The 24,862-nt window shown below is 38.9% G+C and overlaps 1 protein-coding gene across 1 annotated transcript in view; it reads right to left on the bottom strand.

Moving 5' to 3' along the window:
• Positions 1 to 1,864: 1,864 nt before the first annotated feature.
• Positions 1,865 to 24,862, bottom strand: part of HAO1 (hydroxyacid oxidase 1) — a 59,629-nt gene continuing 36,631 nt past the window's right edge. The window contains exons 4-8 of the mRNA XM_052651237.1: positions 22,133 to 22,308; positions 12,186 to 12,277; positions 4,055 to 4,213; positions 3,873 to 3,942; positions 1,865 to 1,935 (exon numbers count right to left, since the gene is read on the bottom strand). Of these exons, the coding sequence (XP_052507197.1) occupies positions 1,865 to 1,935; positions 3,873 to 3,942; positions 4,055 to 4,213; positions 12,186 to 12,277; positions 22,133 to 22,308 (568 nt within the window). The remainder of the gene's footprint in view (positions 1,936 to 3,872; positions 3,943 to 4,054; positions 4,214 to 12,185; positions 12,278 to 22,132; positions 22,309 to 24,862) is intronic.

Raw genomic sequence — 24,862 nt, forward strand, 5'->3', positions numbered from 1 at the left:
TTTGGCTGTATCATGTGGCATGGGGGAAATGTTAGTTCCCTGACTGGAGTTTAACCTGGGCCTCCTGCAGTGGAAGCGCAGAGTTGTAACCACTGGGCCACCAAGCAAGTCCCAAATGATTCTTTTTTATCAGACTCAGATATAATTTCAAAAAGAAAGATCTATGTTTGTGTCCCTCCGAGAATTTATGAATACTCTAGCACTTAAAGGGAAAGAGAGGAGGAAGGAAGAAGAGAGAAAGACAGAATGACGGAGAGAGAGGGAGAAAGAAAGAGACAAAGAGAGATCTGAGAATAATAAAACATTATAATAAAACAACAAAATATAGCATGACCATCATATATTACCAGGTAGTGATTCTCTCTCAATTGTTCCATTCAATACTTCACAGTAAATGAATAACCAGGGAGACTGTGAAAAGAAACTTCAAACTCTCTTTGGTTACCAACTTTACCTACAATCATCAAAAATCTGGCTAGGGAATAAATGTGAAGCTCATATGACCAGGGCTTCATGGACAGGCAACCAGTGCAGTCACACAGGACTCCAGGCTCCAAAGGGGGGCCTCATGTTTGAGTTTAATGTTCTTACTGACTTAAAATTCTTAATAATCTTATCTTTGAGTTTGTGTAAAGGATCAGGGGATCATGGAACACGTGCTGCAGCCTGGGAGCCTAGAATGATACACTGTCCCTCCTCCAACCCATCCACCCACTGCTACCTCCCCAAGTCCCTTGAGTGAGTCCTTGGCTGCCGGCTCATCCAGCCCCAATGACAGCATCACCATCAGCCCCCTTCACGGCCCTGGGCACAGAGGAGTCAGGATAGATCACAGGGCAGTGTTCAGGCACCCATGAGGATTCCCCTGCCCAAGGAAACATGGCATTAAATAGAAAGAAAAGATTTCACGACAGGTTCAGAGAAAAATCTTGGAAGGAAGCCTTTTTCCTGCTTTTCTGAACAGGGGGCCCACATCTTCACTTGGCATGGCCTTCATAAATCATGAAGCTGGCCTTACATGTGACTGTGAGTGGGGAAGAAGCAAACTAATGAAGGAGAATGAGGTGTAAAAGAATGAACGAGTATGCATAGGAGGAACAGAGAGGTATTTGGGTTCTGAGATTAAAACAGTTGAATTCCATACTGTTACATATGGGCCAGATGGCTACTTTTCAGAAAATGCTTTATTTCTCTCTGATTAAGAAGTAGACTGGAAAAAAAAAAAAAGCAGTCTATATCATAAAATACTCAGATATATTCAGATACTGAAGATGTGAATGGAAATCTACATTCAAAGAAGTCACATAGCCCAGAGTGTTAAAAAGAATCTAGAAAATCACTTTTATCCCAATTCTATCAAGTGCTATCTCCTTAGTGTTGTGAATCCAAACATCTTGTTTCTCCAGGCACATCCAGCCTTCTAAAGTTGCCCTTAGACTTCAAGAACACAGTTTTAGTGTTATCCAAATATAGTGAAGGTTTATAAACAGGGAGATCATTATCTTTTGACCTCGGCACTAGCTACCCCCAATTTTACCCAGGAATATCTTTTGTTTGTAGCACGTGAGGCTGCCAGGGGATGACGTTTTCTAAAACCATTTTCAATGTTTTCTTTTTAACAGTTAATATATTTCCAGGATGCAAGTCCATTTCTTTCTAAAAGGTTCCTAGGACACTCATTGAAAAGTCAAAAGCAATGAACTTAAAATAGCAAGGGATTGCTATTTTGCTGGAGAAGAATGACACCCTTTGTATTGAAGTGGGGAATTACAGGCTGTGGTCACTCTCTGCACAGTGTCTCTTTGTCAAGTAACACATGCCAAAAAAAAAAAAAAAAATACAGATGGGAAAATATTGTGCACTGTCAGATCTTGGAAACAGCCAAAGGATTTTTCCTCACCAATGTCTTGTCGATGACTTTCACATTCTGGCACCCTGAAAAAATAATGCATACATTTAATATGAAATGAATGCAATAATAATCAGGCAGGTAATCGTTTTCCCAAGGAATGTAAAACTTGACAAATGTAAGGTTTATGATTCAAGGTAAGCTTGCCAAATCTTATGTGGCATGAGACCATTTTTATTACCTAAACAGTCCTTAACACAAAATGACTGGCACATATTTTTATTAACACAAAGAGTATATTCTTTTCTGCCACATTTAATACAGAGTCAGTGGCTAAAAGTTCTCTTTTAGGATATGTCTGTAGCAAATTAAAAGGCAGAGTGAGGATTCAAAGAATGGCATTCTTCTCACGGATGCTGTGTCTACCCAGCCTCAGCTCAGAAGTGCATAGACCACTGAGCTCTGGAATCTCTCTGTGGGGATGGTCTGGGTGATACAGATCACAGAAAAGGAAGCCCTTGCTACCTTCAAAAGTAGGGGAGGGGATGATTGACTCAAGATTATTCGTTGCATCTAGAGGTCCATTCTGAGTCAAATTCAAAACAGTCACTAAGAATAATGATTATTTATTTGTTCATTCATTCAGCAAGTATTTATTCTTTACATGCGATGCTCTAATCCAGACCCTAGAGATACTGCAGTGAAGACAACAAAGATCCCTGCCTCGTGGTTCTTAACATTCCAGAAGAGAAACAGATAATGCACAATGTGTGTCATTTAAGAAAAATAATGTGGTAGATAATCTACAGAAGGTGTTAGGCGCCAAGGAATATAATGAAATTAGAAGATGTTAGCTGCTATGGAAAAAAAATGAAACAGTAACAGAGAAAAAAAACTAGAAGTTGGGTGAACGGAAGACAAATTGTTATTTTAAATATGGTGATCAACATGGGATCCTATGAGACAGTAAGATGTAACAGTGTGACTTGAAGGACACGGGGGAGTTTGCCACATAGATTTTTGGGGAAAGAGCATCCAGCCAGCAGGAAGAGCAAGGCTAAAGCGTTTAGGCTGAAACATGTCTGTTGTCATCAGGGATCAGCAAGAAGGCAAATAAGGCCTGGGTGGACATATTTGTCACTCAAATATGGCCTGAGTAACAGTGGGAGGAGCTGAAGTCAGAGAGGTGACAGAGGTCAAACCACATAGAACCTCATAGACCATCATGAGGACTTTGGTATTTATTCTGAATAAATTGGGAGCAATTGAAATGTGCTGATAGAAGAGTGAAATGATCTAAGTTAGTGTCTAAAAGGATAGTTCTGATGCTGTGATCAGAATAGACTGGAACAGAGAAGGAAGACAGGATAGACAGGCTGCCTCAAAATACCCAAGGAAAGAGACAACGACAGGAAGGATACACCAGGAAACCATTACAATATCCAAGAAGAAGGGAGATGATGCAAGTTCTAATCAGGCTTTTTTTACAGGAAGCACCTCTGTGGGTGGATGTGAGGCTATGAGGGAGAAAAGGAGTCAAGAGTGACTTAAGACTTAAGATCTGAGCAAGTGAGGCAAAGGTATTAACATGAACTGAGACTGAAAAATCTGCAGGTAGAGCAGAGTTAATGTAGAAATTGAGCAGCTTAGTTTTGGACAGGTAGATTTTGAGATGCCACATAGACATCTAGGTGGAGCTGGTGGCTAGCCCATTAGATTTATTGTTCATGTGTTAAGAGAGGAGAAAGAATATGATATAGCATCACCCTTAAGGTACTAATAAGACTTGTCAAAGCATCGTTGAAAAAACTGTCCAAGCAAAGGCTAAGTGACTGCTACAGGCAGACATGCTGTGGAGTTCCTCCCTTCGAGAGCTCTCTGCACACTATAACCAACTTTAAATTTAATTACACTCCAAATGGTTCCATCCTCTTCCCCCTCAAATTCACTTATTTCCACCAAGGAGCCTGGCCTAAAGACACCCAGAAGAAATGAAATGGTAAATGATAATACCAAGTCTTACCACTCAGAGCCATGGCCAACCAGAATTCCTCCTTCAGTATCTCAAGAACATCCTGAACACCTTTCTCTCCCTAAGCAAGAAGACACAGATCTTTTGAATAAGTCCATATGACTGGATTCATGAATTTATTTCACAGTTGAGTCACTCTGTTTTATATATTTATTGCTTTGTTCTCCAGTTACCTGGGAAGCCAAGCCCCAAATGATCGGTCTCCCCACAAACACAGCCTTGGCTCCCAGGGCCAGAGCTTTCAGAACATCAGTTCCCTTCCGCACACCGCCATCCAGGAAGACCTCCACCTTCCCTTCCACAGCCTCCACTATTTCTGGCAGAGCATCAATCTGTGGAGAGAAGAGGTCAGTGAAATGATACTGTGCATGTTGAATTGTCCCCCAACTCAACTTCCACAGGCCACCAACCATCCAATTAGCACTGAGAGTAGGAAAGGCTAGGCTTAGAATCAACAGTAAAATCAGTCTCTCCTAAAATAAAAGAAGTGCAAATGCTAGCAACCAAAGACCAGCTAAATTTGGAACTGAGCAGCTTATTTTTCTGTTGAAGTCCAAGATTATTTTTTTATTCCTGATGTGTGTACATGCATGCTAAGTTGTTTCAGTCCTGTCCAACTCTGCAATCCTATGGACTGTAGCCTGCCAGCCTCCTCTGTCCCTAGGATTCTCCAGGCAAGAATATGGGAGTGGGTTGCCATGCCCTTCTCCTGGGTATCTTCCCAACTCAGGAATCAAACCCTTTTCTCTTAAGTCTCCTGCAGTGGTAGAAAGGAGATGTAATGGTAGGTAGGTGGCACTAATACCACCTGGGAAGCCCTTATTCCTGATATTCGGATTCAAATATCATGATCCAAATATATATCTATATATACACACACACAATTAAAAATACATAATCAGCTTAAAAGACACAGACCTACTCTATATTAAATGCATAAATATAAATGAGGTATCTTCCTCATATAAATTATTCTGAACATTAATTTACTCATTGAAAGTCAATTGTTAAAATTCATACTCAGATTATGGTAGAAGCAATGGTATATAAAAATGCAAACACTATCAGTCACAAAAAAACTTAGTTTCTGATTTTCCCACCCAAAATATGAGAATATATATAATATACAATTATATATAACAATATAGCAAACATCCAGTTATACATTAGAGAATTCTCACAGAAAATATTTTTTCTTGCTTTTAAGGAAAATGACCACATGTACTTTGAAGATCCTCATCTTGATTAGCAGTTGATGATGGGCTTAGTATATCAGCTCTAGAGAATACAAGAGCTTCATTGAGGTCTATCTGCTAGACTGTATTATTGTTTGTAATTCTTCACACCACTCTGAACCCACTCTTTTTCCAAGGTCACTTGGCAGTGTTTCCTAGTTTTAAAAAAAAAAAAAAAAAACAGCACAGTACACCTATCACTCCTTGACAGTGGCCTTGGCCTTGCAACCTACTTTGCCCAATGGCATGTGAACAGAGGTGGAAGAGTGCCATTTCTGGGCAGGGACCTTGAAAGACCTCATACATTTCAACTGTCTCTTGCAGCTGTGCCATTTGCCATGAGAGGAAACTCCCCCTCCCCCCAGCAGAGCTGAGAACCCCTGGAGAAGCAGGAGAGTTGTCCCATCCAAGCACAGCTGGACCTGAAACTTGGAGAACAGCCACCCAGCCAGTACCAAACCTAGGTCAGCAGACCTCCAGTTGACAAAAAGTTTCATGGGAATAATGATTTAAATCACTGAGTTTGGAATCTTTTGTTGTTTAGCATCATGTGGTAATAGCTCATAAAGTTGGTTAATAGCCAATATAGTTAGTTATAGATAGTAACTGACACAGTTGGCTACTTTGGTACAAATCTTTGCATCTGAGGGTGGTAACAATTCTCATAGTGACCTACTATAGTGACCATAGTAGGTCAAAATCCGCAGAAATTATCCACACTTATCCCCAAGTACTTAAATATAAAATGAAATCCATACATTCAAGTGCAGTTTTTCTAGAAATAATTGTGCTGAAATCACTCAAAAACTTTCCTGCTTCTCCCCCAAAATTTGAGAGGCTCAATGTAAAAAGAGTTTTATGTAAAAGACTGAAGACCAAACCCAACTACAGATTTGGAGGAAGTGAAGGTAACAGTTGGAGCACAGCCCCCTAAATGTTTGGCAAGTAATGTGATTTTCCTCTTTTCCTCACGGCTTTTCTGCCTGGCCAAACATGCTTTGGATCCATTTACATATGTCCCTTTAACTATACATAGTCCTCCTTTTAGAGTCAGGCAAGTTACATCAACATATAAATGCTACAATTTCCAAGTGATGATGCAAGCTATAATTAAGTATATTTCCCCATTTGAAACCAAAACCAAAGAAAAATATTAGCTAGTTTCAGTTCAATACATGTTTCCAAAGTCACGCAAATCAAGTCTTTTAGGATATTTCCAATGCCCAATCTGGCCTAAAAAATAAACTAATAAGGATACTTAAAGTGTGAATCCTAGGTTGTAAAATAAAGCCTAGATTGCTGTTTTCCTGTCCGTGGACAAGGAATTTCTATCCATCACAGAACATTTCTATCCTCCCTTTCTTCTTCCTGGAGCTGCAGTTTTACCGGGTATATATTATGCAGAATAATTCTGACAAGAGCAGATAAAATAAGTAAATATAGTGAACAAGTCCACTATTTTATGACTTTTCTGTTTCTTTTCAGCTTGCTACACATCTAAAAGACCATTCATTTCAGCTTTTCTTTTCTTAGTGGTTCCTTAGACAACTAATTGCAGGCTTAACTCCAGCAGAGTTAATCTACAGGAAAACATGGTAAGATTCCAATGTACTACTGTTCACTCATCCATCCATTCACTGATTTATCAAATATTTTATTGATGACTTGGCAGATTCCAGGCATCATGCCAGGCAGTTTATGGAATTCAAAAAGAATCCCACAGGGACCTGATTCTGGAAGAGCCCCCCTCTTTCCTGTTCCTGCTGAAGGTCCTCCCTGTCCACAAAACTTCCACTCACAAGGTGCTTCCATCTTTCTACCTTCTTAAAGCATCCAGTCCTAGACTCATGATTTCTGACATTTTAGGCATAAAACACTTTAAAGGTTCCAAACTAGAGTAGTTGAGCGCAAACAAACAGATAAAGCCAGAGGTGCTTTAGTTAATAATGAAGAAGACAGATTCCAGGCCACTGCCCACAAGTCCTCCTCCGACTCTCTACCCACCATGCTTCAGGCAGCCCTGGCTGGAGGTGGTGCTATGAGTTCTAATAAGTAATGTGAGTTCTACTAAGCACATCTAGAAAACCCCTGATCCATATAGGTCTTGCTGATGGTTTGCGATTGCAGAAATGGCTGCAGCCATCTGCCACCTTATCTTCATTTCCTTGCAGTGTAACATTTCTTCTCCTCCCATCATGAGGAAGAAATGAAGTCAGAAAAGTCTATTTCCTCACCCCTTGAATCTGAAGTGGCCGTGTGACTAGCTTCCACCAACAGAAAAAGAAATAAGTGACAATATTCCTGTTCTAAGCATAGAGCTCAAGAGGCTTAGATATTTCCACTTGCTCCCTGGAATACCCAGTGCCTTGTGAGACCCAGCCCACCTAATGTTCTAGATATGAGAGACAATGCAGAGCCATCCCTGCTGAGGTCATCCTACACCAGCCTGCCCTAGTAGACCCAGCAGCTGACCACAGACATGTATGAGTGAGCACAGCCCGGAACACAAAACTTCTCTGTGGATCTCAGGTCAAATGGACAATTCACAAAGTTATGACATGAATCAATGGCTATTGAATTTTAGCCAGTAGATTTCAGAATGGTTTGTTACACAGCAAAAGCTAACTGATAGATCAAATGGTCCTCAAATGAAGAATATAATGAATCCTTTTCAGAAGGAAAAATGAAATTTCTGATGTCATAGAATATACCCAAGGACTCAATTTTAGAAACACTGATTTAACAACCCAAAGTTTATTTTATGAAAATGTTTTACAGTTGAAAATTTTCACTAGAAAAGAACGTCATATTTTTAAGTTTAAGGGCTTCCCTGGTGGCTCAGTTGGTAAAGAATCCACCTGCATGTGGGAGACTTGGGTTCAATCCCTGGGTTGGGAATATCCCCTGGAGGATGGCATGGCAACCCACTCCAGTATTCTTGCCTGGAGAATCCCATGGACAGAGGAGCTTTGTGGGCTACAGTCCATGGGGTCACAAAGAGTCAGACATGACTGACCAAGCACTAGTTTGGATCCAGTTAGCATAAAAAAATTTTTTTCATAAAAATCAAAAAAAACAAGTTCTTAGGGTTCAAAGACTCCTCATACTCTGTCTTTAGACCCCAGTTTAAGATGATCTAGTATTGTGGATTGTGGAAATATACTGATTCTGCCATATTATTCCCTGATTACCTCAGGACTAGTCTTTGCCACATTATTACCTTCAGAGTAAGGATCTTAATGTGAACTTATTTTTTTAAGGCAGATGTTAAATTATTTATAAAAGCATACACTACTGAATTATTAAAATTCTTAGAAGGAAATATGTTATTCTTTTCTTTTATTGGAGTATAGTTGTTTTACAATGTTGCGTTCATTCCTGCTATACAGCAAAGTGAATCAGCTATGTGTTTACATAAACCCCCTCTTTTTTGGATTTCCTTCCCATTTAGGTGACCACAGAGCATTGAGTAGAGTTCCCTGTGCTATACAGTCAGTTCTAATTAGTTATCTATTTTATATATAGTAGTGTATATATGTGGAGAAGGCAATGGCACCCCACTCCAGTACTCTTGCCTGGAAAATCCCATGGATGGAGGAGCCTGGTAGGCTGCAGTTCATGGGGTCGCTAAGAATCAGATACAACTGAGCAACTTCACTTTCACTTTTCACTTTCATGCATTGGAGAAGGAAATGGCAGCCCATTCCAGTATTCTTGCCTAGAGAATCCCAGGGGCGGGGGAGGCTGGCAGGCTGACTATGGGGTTGCACAGAGTCGGACACGACTGAAGTGACAGCAGCAGCAGCAACAGCAGTGTATATGTGTCAATCCCAAACGCCCAGTATATCCCACCCTCCCTCCCACCTTGGTGTCAATATGTTTGTTCTCTATGTCTGTGTCTCTACTTCTGCTTCGCAAATAATGTGAACTTATTTTTAAACTCTTTGCTGGAACAGGCCATCAATAGCACTGTATTACTATGGACTGCAGTCAAACTCCTGATGTGGGACTCTTAATGATAAGTATTTCTCCATACAAGAAAACTCCGATTTATAGAAATGCAGAAATCATACAATCCAGACATTTAATTTTTGCAACCAACACAACATTATGCAAAGACTCAGGCTGAAAAGTCTGAGCAACTTGCTCACCCAGCTCTCACCCCTCTAGAGGCAAGAAAGGGCTTGAACCCAAGACTCTGGGTACATTTCAGTGCTCTTGCAGTAAAATCACACTGCCTCTTTGGCTCTGAGTTATGATGTCACAGAATGTGCAGGAGAGTAAGTCCTTCTGTGTATCTACTGAGAAGCATATCACAGCCTCCTCCAAGTCTTTTGTCAAATGCCTGAAAACCAACACATTGAGAGAAAAACAACTTCACTATAAACTTAATCCTGCTTCACATTTCTCTCATCATCGTGCACCTTAAATTTGCTCTAAAGTAGGAGGCAAATTCAAGCAAGTATCTCCTCTCAGGCACACATCATGCAAAGGGGTGGGTCATTGTTTATCTTAAAACAGTCTCTGAGACCACAACTCAAAAAGCCCTTTTAGATAAGTTTCCATATCCCCTCAGCCAGAAGGAAAGAAACCACACCATTCAGATATTTTTTTCCCTTAAAAATCTAGTTAGATTTGATTTCAGTAGATTTAGATTTTATTTTTAGAAAACAAACTTAATTTGGCCTACCCACTAAGTCCACGTCTTCATACACAAGAGAGGCATAAATCTGCGGAAAAGCCTTGAACTGAGACCAACTTCTCCTGCCTGCCCAGAGGAGCTCTTCACTCTCCACTACAGGCAATGTTTACCATCACCTAAAAAGATGGGTTTTTATAAGTAATGCTGAATTGGAAAGAGCTGACAACTTCCAGTTTTATGATTTTAATTACTGATTCTGTGCAAAGACTTGATTTGTTCCTACCATTAGCCCATTAGTGCTTCAAGAAAAACTCTTGAGTGCAAATACATGTGTCCAGGAGCCCCCGGCCTCATTCAATCTGCCCTAAGACCTGCACAACATCCATGGATGTAGCTAAATCAACCTGCTATCTTAATGAAACAGTAATCCACTACTTGACCAAATTATTTTAATAATTCAAATGCTTGCCCCAACTAAAACCGTCCCATAATAACTATGACTAAATGGTTCTGACCAAAGGGGGAAATGGATATGATGATCCAGCTCAGAAATGATGAACTAAAGAGTCTATCCACATTATTTCATAGATACATATTTAGTTAAGTTTTGTTACATGATGTTAGCTTACTTTGCCTATGATAAATGAGGTTATGGAATACTAAAGCTTAAAGGCACCAAAGAAACAATCTAATTAATTTTTTTAACTTTAAAAGATGAAAAAGCTGAGATTTGGAGGGCTTATCCCTCTGCCCCATAGCAGGTCAGACCCTTCTCTCTTTCCTTGGCTCTCATAATTATCCAGGCCACCTCATTGGTCTTCCTGTTCCCTGTCATGCCACAGTCCAATTTGTGGTACTTGTTGCTGCTAAACCAAGGCTTTTCTATTGCATATCTAATGACTCATAATATTTAATATTCAAAGACCCCCTCCCTAACCTGTCCAAGCAGGCATATTTCTCAGACTCCCAACACCCACCAGATACTGCAAATAAAATGGATCCCTTGGTATTCCCCAAGAATATCTCAGTCTTTCCCATTCCACTTTTACACTCACACTAGTGAAAGCAGGGGTCCATATGGGAACAAAGCAGAGGTGAAAGGCAGCTGCAATCCCATTGCCTCATCTAAAGAAATCCTGGACACATTCTCACAGTGGACAGCATATAAGGGACCCTCACGCCACCCTACCTACAGCTTCTGGCTTTCGTTCTAGATCAGGGATCCATGAAGTACACCCCTGGATATATGTCTGTCTCCATGACTTTTGATCCATTTCTGGGCTCCCCAATCCTTTATCTTAAAAAAATCCTTTATCTTCGCTCCTGGCCTTGGGAGCCAATTGCTCACTTTAACCATTTTAACTCTATCCCACACCATTCCAGCCAGTTAGTTTACTTTTATATCTGGATTCTGACTCTGATTTGTCTGGCACAGTGTATATAGTACATACAAATTCACACTGGATCTCCTCAGTAGCTGTCAAAAATACTAGTGCTTCAGTTTTCCTGGTCCCACAAGATTTTGATAGGTGGATTCAGGGTGCAGACTGGGAATTAGGATTCTTTAAAGTTCCCAAGAGATTCCAGTGTGCAGCCAAGGTAGTTCAAGCTCCAATAGAGAGGCCTGATTGCAAGAAATCTCTCCCAGGTCACAGGATTTCTGCCTCCTTTCCTCACCTGCCCTCACTCTGAGCTCTTCAACCCCCACCTCCAAGAAACTCATGGCATAATCTTTTCTTTCCTACTCCAATTTACAATATTCCTCTCAGTATATCTATAAATATAGGACTAATCCCTGCCTACAAATGGCTACTTACTTAACACAGACAACTTTTATAATTTTACAAATGAATAGAATAATAATCTAATTTAGGTAGATGCCCATGTGCTTGTGCACATGCAGAGTCACTAAGTCATGTTCGACTCTTTGCGATCCCATGGACTGAAGCCCATCAGCCTCCTCTGTCCATGGGATTTTCCAGCAAGAATACTGGAGTGGGTTGTCGTTTCCTTCTCCAGGAGATCTTCCCAACCCAAGGATTGAACCCACATCTCCTGCATTGGCAGACAGATCCTTTACCACTGAGCCACCAGGGAAGCCCAATTTAGATAGTTGTGTGTGTGTGTGTGTGTGCTGAGTTGTGTCTGACTTTTTGCAACCCCATGGACTTTAGCCTGCCAGGCTTTTCTGTCCACAGGATTTTCCAGGCAAGAATACTGGAGTGGGTTGCTATTTCCTAGTTCATGGGATCTTCCAGACTCGGGGATCGAATCACTGAACTTAAAATCTGAGATCTTACATATATTCCTACATATTCTATCTTGAGTATTCATACAAAAATATATATACAAAGAGGGGTAGTCACAGAGATGGTCAAAACTGAGATAGAAATGGGAATTCCAATGGAGGCATTTGCCAAAACTCACAGTGGCTGGCACCCCGTCAAGCTGTCGAGCCCCATGATTTGACACCAAGATCCCATCCAAACCGTGTTTAACTGCCGTCTTGGCATCATCACCTAGAAAGAGTAATACAACCACGGTATGGAAAAGGCAACTGAATAAAAGGCTTGAATTTTGAGGCCAAAGCATCCCCATCAAAGGGGGCCTGGCCTGATACATATGTATCTTGCTCAGAAACTTTAAAGCACAGACATACACCCAAGGGTTAAATCTAAAATTATACTGATGATTTCTTTGGCCAAAAAAGGTTAACATTTGAAACAGCTTAATGATGAAATAAAACTATCAATAGATGGTAAATTAACATGCAGTTAAAATGTATTTATCCTCATAAGGAAATACCCTTGCTCAGTTTATTTTTATTATTAACAAGATTAAATTATTTAGCATTCAACATAATTACTCCCTCAAAATTTGGATACTATAAAAGAACATATAAGTAGCAAACAGTTTATGTGTAACGGATGATGAACAAGTCTATTTCAAAAATATTCTTTAATACAAAGCTTTAACTTCAGTAATTATTTTAAGTAATAGTGTTTTATAATTAAATGTATTTTGTCCATTGAAGCATATAAAAATATAATATTTAAATGATATGCTACATCTTTAACCATTCTTCAATATATATTGACTTTTGAAAATGTGGTTTTAAATTTGACTAACATAATCTGAAATCAATTTCAAATATTTTAAAAATATTTTACATCTTTAAACTATTATTTTCAGCATTCTCCCAATAAAAACTATTTGCTAACAGAATCATGAAAAGAACGCTGCTTCTCAAGTTTAACATTCAAAAATAGCCTAAGGTTTTAGTGAAATCAGATTGTAGAAACTTAAGCAGATAGATACAGAACATTGTATATATTTATAAATTCAGTGATGGAGATCAAGTGCCGACCTGACTAATGATAATTTAAAAAAGATTCATAGGAGAATTTGTAATTTGAATTATTTGAAAATTTTATCCTTTAAACCACCATTTTCCAAACTGTGTTTCATGGAATTCTTAAATATTTCCACTTTTCAAAATAAAGCTAGAAGTGTTTTTCTTCTAAAATTATAGGCATATGAAAATGATAAACCCATGTGGAATAGACAATGTTTATATCCTTAAAAATTCACAGGTTGAAGTTTCAACCCTCAATGTGATCAAATTTCCAGATGAATACTTTGAGAAGTAATAAGGGTTAGATGATGTCCCAGGTAGTGCTAGTGATAAAGGTCATGAGGGTAAGGCCCTCATCATGGTATTAGTGGCCTTACCAGATTACACTAGAGAGCTTGTTCCTCTCCCTCTCCACGCACACAAGGGAGAGGTCATGTGGGCACGCAGCATCAAGGTGACCTCTGCAACTCAGGGAAGAGCCTTCACAAAAACCAGCCATGCTGGCAACCTTATCTCAGACTTCCAGCTTCCAGAAGAATGAGAAAATAAATTTCTGGTTTAATGATATGGGGAGGGAGGGGGAAGGGGGGTTCAGGATTGGGAACTCATATACACCTGTGGTGGATTCATGTCAATGTATGGCAAAACCAATACAGTATTGTAAAGTAAAAAAATAAAATAAATCAATCAACAAACACTCCCTTTCTCAGGCTATTACATTTTGTTATGGCAACTTGAGCTGACTAAGACATTGTGTCATCATGATATTATTATTACTAGCAGAGAATAGTATATATAAGGAATATATACTATATAGCGTGCTAGCTAAGTTGCTTCAGTTGTGTCTGACTCTTTGCGACTTTATGAACTGTGGCCTGTCAAGTTCCTCTGTCCATTGGATTCTCCAGGCAAGATACTGGAGTGGGTTGCCACGCCCTTCTTCAGGGGATGGTTCTGGCCCAGGGATGGAACCCACATCTATTTCATCTAACATGCATGGCAAGCTGGTTATTTACCACTAGCACCACATGAGAAGTCCGTATACTATGTATACTATATTATATATATGTTAGGCTTCACAGATGATGCTAGTGATAAAGAACCCTCCCACCAATGCTGGAGACGTAAAGAGACGCAGGTGCTATATAGGAAATATATAGTGTGTGTGTGTGCAATGCCCTTCAGTTCAGTTCTGTTGAGTTGTTCAGTTGTGTCCAATTCTTTGTGACCCCATGGACTGCAGCATGCCAGGCCTCCCTGTTCATCACCAACTCCCAGAGCTTTCTCAAACTCATGTCCATCAAGTAGGTGATGCCATCCAGCCATCTCATCCACTGTTACCCCTTTCTCTTCCTGCCTTTGTCTTTTCCAGTATCAGGGTCGTTTCCAATGAGTCAGTTCTTCACATCAGGTGGCCAAAGTATTAGAGCTTCAGCTTTGGCATCCGTTCCTCCAATGAATATTTAGGATTGATTTCCTTTAGGATTGACTGGTTTGATCTCCTTGCTGTCCAAAGGTCTCTCAAGAGTCTTCTCGAACACCACAGCACTAAAGCATCAATTCTTTGGTGCTCAGCTTTCTTTATAGTCCGACTCTCACCTCCATATGTGACTACTGGAAAAACCATAGCTTTGACTAGATGGACTTTGTCGGCAAAGTAATGTCTCTGCCTATTAAGTAATGTCTCTTTTTAATACACTGTCTAGGTTGGTCATAGCTTTTCTTCCAAGGAGCAAATGTCTTAATTTCATAGCCACAGTCACCATCTGCAGTGATTTTGGAGTCCAAGAAAATAAAGTCTCTCACTGTTTCCATTGTTTCCCCATCTATTTGTCATAAAGTGATGGGACTGGAAGCCATGGTCTTAGTGTTTTGAATGTTGAGTTTTAAGCCCACTTCTTCACTTTCCTCTTTCATTTCATCAAAAGGCTCTTCAGTTCCTCTTCAGTTTCTGTGATAAGGGTGGTGTCATCTGCATATCTGAGGTTATTGATATTTCTCCCAGCTTGTGCTTCATCCATCCTGGCATTTTGCATGATGTACTGTGCATAGAACAGGGAGGGAGAGGGAGGTGGGTTCAGGATGGGGAACACGTGTATACCTGTGACGGATTCATGTTGATGTATGGCAGAACCAATATAGTATTGTGAAGTAATTTTTTTGAAAATTAAAAAAATAAAATAAAAAGCAGAGACATTACTTTGTCAACAGAAAAAAAAAGAAGAAGTTAAATAAGCAGGGTGACAATATACAACCTTGATGTACTCTTTTCCCAGTTTGGAACCAGTCCGTTGTTCCAAGTCTGATTCTAACTGTTGCTTCTTGACCTGCATACAGATTTCTCAGGAGGCAAGTAAGGTGGTCTGGTATTCCCATCTCTTTAAGAATTTTCCAGTTTGTTGTGATCTACACAGTCAAAGGCTTTGATGTAGTCAATAAAGCAGAAATATATGTTTTTCTGGAACCCTCTTGCTTTTTCCATGATCCAATGGATGTTGGCAATTTGATCTCTGATCCCTCTGTCTTTTCTAAATCCAGCTTAAACATCTGGAAGTTCTCAATTCAAATACTGTTGAAGACTGGCTTGGAGAATTTTGAGCATCACTTTGCTAGCGTGTGAGATGAGTGCAATTGTGCAGTAGTTTGGGCATTCTTTGGCATTGCCTTTCTTTGGGATTGGAATGAAAACTGACCTTTTCCAGTCCTGTGGCCACTGCTGAGTTTTCCAAATTTGTTAGCATATTGAGTTCAGCACTTTCACAGCATCATCTTCCAGGATTTGAAATAACTCAATTGGAATTTCATCACCTCCACTAACTTTGTTTGTAGTGATTCTTCCCAAGGCCCACTTGACTTCAGACTCCAGGATGTCTGGCTCTAGGTAAATGATCATACCGTCATGGTTATCTGGGTCATGGAGATCTTTTTTTGTATAGTTCTTCTGTGTATTCTTGCCACCCCTTCTTAATATTTTCTGCTTCTCTTAGGTCCATACCATTTCTGTCATTTATTGCCCCCATCTTCACATGAAATGTTCCCTTGGTATCTCTAATTTTCCTGAAGCCCTTATCATTTGGATATTGGACATTTTAAACAGTCTTCAAGCCTCTCCTTCATTTAATCATATTTAATGATTAAAATCATTTAATTATTTCTATTTGTCACTTTGTTTTATATTTTGGGAAATATCTTTGACCCTCTTCTTCAGTTAACCAGTAATTTTATTTTTAATTCCAAAAATCATGTTTTTAATATTTGGAAACTCTTTTTAATGTTCCAATTTTCTTTTCACAGCAGACTCTTCTTATTTAGACATATTTTCAATCCCTCTGAATCTATCCTATGGAATCTTTAAAGTTCTTTTCTTACTTTATCTCTTTCCTCTGCCATCAGCTTTTCTGTAGATGTACCATGGTCTTTTATGTTTTGGAATTTCTGAAATGCCTTGTGATGCTAAAGGCGGAGTCTCCCCTGGGCTAGAGCACAGACCCTTGGGAGACCCTCTGGCTACCAGCTTCTCACCACCCTGCACCCCTCTAAGGCACCAGCAAGAGGCAGAGACAAGGCCCCTGGACACCCCGGGACCCCAGCAAACCTTACCCATCTTCAGCAGAGTCTCCCCTGGGCTAGTGGGTGAGTGTCACAAACAGAACTCCAGTGATTCCTCTGGTTTTCAGCTTCCACCTTTCATCCCTTCTCTCTGTCACACTTGCACTCTAGACCCTAGAACCCCTCAGGCACCCTTGATATGACTTGCTCCTGCCTTCAGGGTTCTCACAAAGACTCTCTACAAGAGCAGTTTTCTTTTCATTTTCCTGCTGTCAATATACTCCCTTTACCTTTTGTTTCTTTCATAAATGTCTTGAAGTTTCTCTGCTGTTTGTGCCTTCCTTTCCTTTGCTGTCATAAGTGTTATGCATTCTTGGATTTCTGTATTTTAATTTCAGTAAGGTCTTAAATTTGATGAAAGGGTTTGTATGTGCTCAATCTATCATTTTGAACTAGAAACCCAATATGCTCTCACACTATCATTTAAAAACATGTTTAGGAAATGGTTCTCTAAAGACACAGACTTGTATGCTATTCAGGAGAACTTTCTATGATGATGGAAATGTTCTACATCTGTGTGGTTCCATACAGTAACACAAATAGCCATAGAGTAATAGAAGTGTGGCAATGTAAGTGAGAAACTGAATTTTACTTTTGTTTAATTTTAATTTACTTGAATAGCTACACTTGGCTAGTGACTGCCATATTGGCTAACTGAGTTTTAATGTTTGCATGGGTTTACCCACTCTAATAAAGAGAGGTACCATGGTATTTTTTTATGTCTATATATATATATCTATAAGTAACCTTAACAAACAATGTAAAATGTAATTGGAATTGCTCTGGTTATCTAATTGTATGTGTGATACCAAACATAAAAATCAAAAGTTAAAAAATTAAAATATTTGAAATATTTTTTATGAACCTCATGATTGAAGATATATGAAATCCTTTGATTTATAATGCAAATATTTGCCACCAGGTAGCTATAACCTGTGTTTTAAGATATTGAATACTGTCAATAAACTGATCCTACACAGTATGAAAAAGAGATTAACCCCTTAGTCTTGGTAGTAAGGACACCTAGATTTGAATCCCACATCTGCTACATGCTTCCCATATAAGTGGCAAATTACTTAACTTGTTTGGTGCATCAGTGTACTAAACCACAAAATGGGGATAAAGATTCAAACATGATTGGTTTGTGGATTAAATGAGTTGAATGAGCTCTTAGATAGTACCTGACACATGTTGAGCACTCAGATAAATATGATTATTATTATTTTCAGCTGATGGTGCAGGGAATATTAACTAAGAATATGAGTAGGTAGAGGAAGATTTATTTGCTGGATACTTTTGGCAAGTCTATTTAAGTTTTGTTTATAACAAAAAATTTTCATCATAGTGAGGATTATGATTATTATGAGCTTTCCATTTTGAAGGAAGTGCTATTCAAGTCTTAGTTTGTTGTCTTCTATCATCTCAAATTCCCAGCACTGCCTGTGTTCTACCAGGCAGTGCTGGGAATGTAGGGAGAAATCACTGAAAGGTTTTCTCAGAAGACGGGATCATGAGTATATAGAGAAAAAATTAAAGTAATCATTTATGACCATTTACATATCCCTTTCCTTAGTTGTTTATGTAATCTTGTTCACATTTTATTTTAACCCAGAGAGAAAAACAATGTTTTCTTAACGAGAGTCAAAGTGATCATAGCAAATGTTCATGAATCTTGGATATTTTCATTAACCTTTAGAGTTTACTGGTATGACATTCCAAATTTGTTGATTTGCCAGGTAATACACTAACTGATTCACAAACACAACAGTCAATAGTGAATAGCACTCTTTGCTATCATATTAATACATTATTTCCATACTTAATCTTAAATACCAAAGTAAGTACTCAAGATTTAGAGTAGTATTATCTTCTGTCTATTGTCAAGGCCTTGAACAATAGACATATAGCAGACTCTATGCTATTTCAGCAGGAGCTTAGTAACTAAATCCTAGCTTCATGGCAGCAGTTTTGAACACAATTCAGGAACACTGAGTGAATATTCTTTGAGAATGTCTTTAAAAATTATAGATAGGATAATAATGAGTTAAAGAAGTTTCTGAGAAGGCAAAAACCACTAGAGAAGTGAGATAGCCTAGCTTTAAATTTTTTAATTAGAAAAAAAATCTAAAAAGCACAAGCCTTTGTTTATAATGCCATTTCTTAGCGTGAGTTCTGAGGAAAATCTAACCCCGTCTTGAGTATATATTTGGAGTTTGTGTTGAGATTTCCAAAGACAGAGTTTAACCACAGCAAGAGATTGCATCTTGCTGTTTTACTTGCATTCATTAGAATCCAATCCTTAAAACGGCAGTAAGAGGGGATGTTTCATTGAGATCTTCTAGGTTGCTGTGATTTCCTATTCCTACAAACATAATCTGTACCTTTCTGGTAAAAGGAAAATGAAAAAAGATAGATGACTCTTAGTCAATCCATGTAACTTCTGGATGAAGATCTGTGAAATAATGAGACCTGGAATTCCCAGAATTGGCCTCACCACTCCCGCCTCCCCTCCACCAGACTGAACCTATGCACCACTTAATGTAGTTGTTGTCATAGTGATGATTCTTGTTTGTTAAATAGATGAAGTAAATAGTTACAGAGAAGCTAGACAATGTAAACTGCACATGTACAAATACGTTATTTCCTTTCAAATGCCAAATGCCCAGTCTTCCCTTCTCTTGCTTTTGAGCTCTCTCTAGTTATAGATATTCATGCAGTTTTCCCTAAGTATTTTACTCAGTGAACATTCAGGCTGTCTACTGAGTGAAAAACACATAACACATGGATAAGAAAGAAAAAAGAGTGGTCCTTGGTATAACGACCACAGAATGATCTTCTTGAAGTCAAAGCATTTTTCAACATAACATGTAATAGTAAAGTCTCATTCAATAGATTCACACCATATCCTAGAGGACAAAGTTGTAGAAAATTAAGTATATTGGGAATCCAAAATTGAAAAGTTGGTTAAAAATTAAATTGGTGATTTTACCCCAACTGCTGTGAGCCTTCTGTGATGAGAGTGATTAAATACTTGAAACAGCATTTTTTGAATAATTTTTAATTATTTTTAAATAGTTTAAATAATTTTTTAGTAATTTTCTAAATGGATTACACCCTTTCAGTTTTCTTACTTACACTACTGTGAAGTGAAAGTGAAAGTAGCTCAACCATGTCCAACTCTTTGCGTCCCCATGGACAATACAGCCCATGGAATTCTCCAGGCCAGAATACTGGAGTGGAAAGCTGTTCCCTTCTCCAGGGGATCTTTCCAACCCAGGGGTCAAACAGAGGTCTCCCACATTGCAGGTGGATTCTTTACCAGCTAAGCCACAAGGGAAGTCCAAAAATACTTTGAAGTGGGTAGCCTATCCCTTTTCCAGTGGATCTTCCCAACCGAGGAATCAAACTGGGGTCTCCTGCATTGCAGGTGGATTCTTTACCAGCTGAGCTACCAGGGATTAGCCACAATTCTTGCCCAGATTACAGCAGTTTCCTAAATTGCTTCCCTGACCACAGTTAGGCCACCTCCATTGAGTCGGCCCATTATACAAAGCTTGCTTTTTCTACATTGCTAATCTGATGAGGTTGTTTCCCTCATGAAGGTTCTTAGTGGTTCTCAAACACCTTAAAGTCTACATATGGTTTATATGGTTTAACACTCTTACTTGTGACTGCTGTATTTCGACATGACCGAAGTCTGAAAGAGTCTTTTGACCTGATGTCATGACAAAAGTCAAGGATCATCTTCCATCCTGGAATGAAACCTTCCCTAAATCACTTTTATAACTGTCCAAACACTATTTAATCTATAGTGCATAGATTTCAATTGCAGTACCTACAACATCTTATCTCACCCAAATTCTTGTTTTTATGTCTGTCCTCTCCAAGAATGAGATGTCCTTTGGCCAAGGATCTCAATTTATTGTCTTTTATTTTAGCACACAGTAAATATAATAAATGTTTATGAAATGAGTGATTGAATAAGTGAATGAATGAGCGAATAAATGGGACAGATCCTTTAGGTTAATATTTCAGTACCTACAGTGGAATATAGCTACAGGAAGTAGCACTAACAATCACGGGCTACAGTATGAATGAAAGCAAGGTCAGCAAAACTGTTGTTTAAAGGTGTCTATAATATCAGTATATACTCAAAAAAGTATAATCCACAGAAATTTTGAACTGACAGTAGTCTATAGAAAAGAACATAACAATGTCTTTTAAAAGCACAGATTAAGACAGATCAGGATTTAAACATAGCTCCACTACTTAAAAGCTTCATTGTGAAAAGTGAAAGTTGCTCAGTCATATCCGACTCTTCATGACCCCATGGACTATACAGTCCATGGAGTTCTCCAGGACAGAATACTGGAGTGGGTAGCCATTCCCTTCTGCAGAGGATCATCTCAACCCAGGAATCGAACCTAGGACTCCCACATTGCAGGTGGATTTTCACCATGTGAGCTACCAGCAAAGCCCAAGAATACTGGAGTGGGTAGCCAAGCTTCATTAGGCCCATTCTTTTACTCATATTAGCTGATTTTTGTGTCCATACTATTAAATAAAGTCGGGGGCAGTCCCAGAGCTTTATAAATAAGGGCCATGGTACTCATACATATTCAAGTAAAACCAATGAAAAAGTTTTGATTCTAAGTCATAGTTAACCCTGAGATAACTTAATAGAATCTCTCATCACAGAGTCACTTACTTAAGTATTTCCATTTGAAATAATATGTTTGGGGCAGTTATCTACATAACAGTATTAAATGTTTTCAAAGGCAAGAAAATATTTTTGTGGGTGAACACATTTACATTCCAAATTATTGTATTCATTGGTACCTCCCTGTGGGATTTGCATACATGTGGATACTGGGGAATTTGTCAAGTTTCTTAACAACTACAGCTTGATATTTGAAGATTTTAACATTCTAGTCCACCATTCTCTAAAGAGAGGTGATATGGGATTCCACACTCAAAAAATCAGTTCTAGTCATTGGTACTGGGAGGGAACAGGAGAAAAATACAAAGGGCTCTTAAACATATCTGGCTGTCATAATATCTTCCTTGGGAGTTCTTATTGATCTGAGAGCAGTTGTTGGCAGCTTTCAGCCAAAGCAACAAACTCAAGACCTTCTGCCTAGGTTTTGCAAAGCTCTGTGATTCAATGGCATCCAAAATAAGGCAATCCCACTACTTTAGAAAAAGTAACTTTTTACTTCATAAGAGCCTTCTTCTCCTTCAGAAGGAAGAAACATTTAGTCATTAATGTCAAATGGGAGAACTGAGAGATGGATTTATATTTCCATATTAATTATTTGGAAATAATTGATTATTTTCCCTTAAAATATCATGGTCAGATCCACAAAGAATCATAAAATCAGAATGAACTCAGGTAGAGAAATAAACAAACCTCTCAAAATGCCTTTTGCAACAATGGGCAGAGATGTCAGTCTTCTCAGCCATTTAATATCCTCCCAGCTGATGGATGGGTCTATTGCTTTAGCCACATATGCAGCAAGTCCACTTTTGTCTCCAAAATTTTCCTTAGGAGAAAATGCTAAATCACTGGTTTCAAAATTTTTCATTCTGAAATAAAGAGATACATAAAATGAGAAACTTCCCAAATTAGAAGTATCTTTACAATGACTCATTCAAAGAAAAAAAAGAAGGGTACACTTTTCAAATCAATTGACTGTTCACTCTCCAGGTTGATCACATTTATGTTTTTGTGTTTTGATGAAGGAGTCCAGGCTAAATGTGACAACTTAGTAGACTTAATTGGTCACTTGAAGTTTATTTTGCATCTTATAATGTAAGATTTTTATATAAATTTATATCTTTTTATATAAATAAGTCAGATTAAAGGATAAAACTTTGGCCAAGTTCAAATATCTCTACTTTTTTAAGCCAGTCTGTGAATATAAACAATCAGTTTGATGCTATTTTCAAATGCAATGCATACTAAATCATAAGATGAACATTTGCATGGTGCATCACAATTTACAATGGGCATTCATATACCCACAATATTTTAAAAACTTTTGGAAAATAAAATTCACACTCTATGATTCCTATTTTATACAGAAAATAAAACCAGAATTGTAGAACAAGAGGCCCCCATGTATTAACTAAGGCAGCATTTGGGTTTCAAACTGGTCTCGACCCTTTCTTTTTTTTTAAGAATTTTTTTTCTGTGTGGATCATTTTAAAGTCTTTCTATTTCATGGTTTGGTTTCTTGGCTGTGAGGCATGTGGGATCTTAGCTCCCCAACTAAGGATCGAACCTGTACCCCCTGCATTAGAAGTGAGGTCTTAACCACTGGACCACCAGGAAAGTCTCAGTGTCTCTGACTCTTAATTACATTCTCTTCACTCAGATCTCAACTGCACTCTTCAGTTACATTAGACTTCAGAAATCTTTCAAAATCCTTGTGGAAAATTCTAGAGGAGATTGGAAATGCAGTATTAACACCTTCTGTCTGTGGTCACTGTAAACTCTTTTCCTTGTCTTTTTCTTTCTTCTTTCAGGTCTTTTCCTGCTACCATATGGATGGTGGTGGTGCTGGTGCTTGGTCATAGGGAGAAGTGGAAAGTGGTTCCCAGCAGATGAGCTGTCAGCTCTTGCTTTTTCCCTCCTCTGTTTACTTGCTTTTTCTGTCTTCTGACTCAGAACCCCCAATCTTCTAGACATTCCTGACCAGGATATGAGTTTTCCAGTTATCAAGAACTTCCTTACTTTGCCTGAGGTGTGATGGTTAGTTTTGTCAGCTTGACTGGGCTAAGGGATGCTTAGGCAACTGGTAAAAGATTACTTCTGGATATGTCCATAAGGATGTTTCTAAGTGAGATTAGCATTTATATCAGTAGATTAAGAAGAAATTGGGCAGGCATCTTCTAATCTGTGGAGGTCCCAAATAGGATGAAAAGGTGGAAGACGAATAAGTTCATTGTCTCTGTTTGAGTAGGGACATCCATTGTCTCCTACCCTTCACATTGGAGCTATTGGTTGTCAAACCTTCAGGTTTTGACCGGACTTACACTATGGGCTCCCAGTTTGGAGACCCTTCAGACACAGACTGGGACTTATACTATTAGCTCCCCCCATTCTTAGGCCTCAGGTTTAGGTTGAAACTACTCTGGCTTTCCTGGACCTACTCCTACAACCTGGGCCTCCAGCTTGTAAATAATAGATTGTGGGATTTCTCAGACTCCTTAATTGTATGAGCAAATCCCTTATAGTAAATATCTCTATAGATACAGATACAGATATTTAGACATGGACATCCTATTTCTTCTGTTTCTCTGGAGAACCTGACTAATACATACGACTTTTTCTTACTCCTGGGGCCTGAGTCACCCTCAACACATCAGACTCAACTTGTCAAGGATGTTGGTGTACACATACCCCAGCTTCTTCACCCCTGGGCAGATTAACTCTGAGATAGATTCTATAAGATCTCCCAGAGTTTCCCAGCAAGATTAAGCTTCAGTTGCCCATAGCTGTGACTGTCTTTGTAACATGCCAATTGTTGGACCACCTCCCCTCCCTGATACCTCTTCCCCACTCCTCTACCAATATTCCTACCATCTTCTAAAGGTATTACTTTTACTTAAATCAATGGCTCACATTCTTCTCCTAAAGAAACACAAACTGAGACACAACCCCACTGAGTTGCTCCCTTCTCCTATGTCTAATTTTGTTAACTCATCTAAGAACAGTATTTCTCTAACTAATCTAGAAGACACTGCAGCTGGCTTACTCTACACCTGAAGTCTTTTTTCTTAGTCTAATATCCCAATATCTTGACTAGATTTTGGAAGTTCTCCAAGCTAGGGACAAAGTCTTTTCTGCCTACACCTCTGACCACTGATTGGATGGATGGCCTTCTGAATACACACTGGCACCACCCATGTGACTTAGCTGTCTGAAATCAGCTTAGCAGGTCCAAATCCAACTGCCAACTTCATTTCTCTAAAAGGCTGACTTTGAATGATGACAGTGACCTAGACTCACCTTGCTCTTCTGCACATTATGAATTACTCTGCTAGCCAGTCTCTTCTTTGTGTTAAAGTGAAAGCTATATGTGGATCTCTGGCTTAGTCATCAGTCTTTATTCCTTTCCACTGGCTCTGACATTGA

The sequence above is a fragment of the Budorcas taxicolor genome, chromosome 13 (genome assembly GCF_023091745.1).
Source record: "Budorcas taxicolor isolate Tak-1 chromosome 13, Takin1.1, whole genome shotgun sequence".
Taxonomy (NCBI): domain Eukaryota; kingdom Metazoa; phylum Chordata; class Mammalia; order Artiodactyla; family Bovidae; genus Budorcas; species Budorcas taxicolor.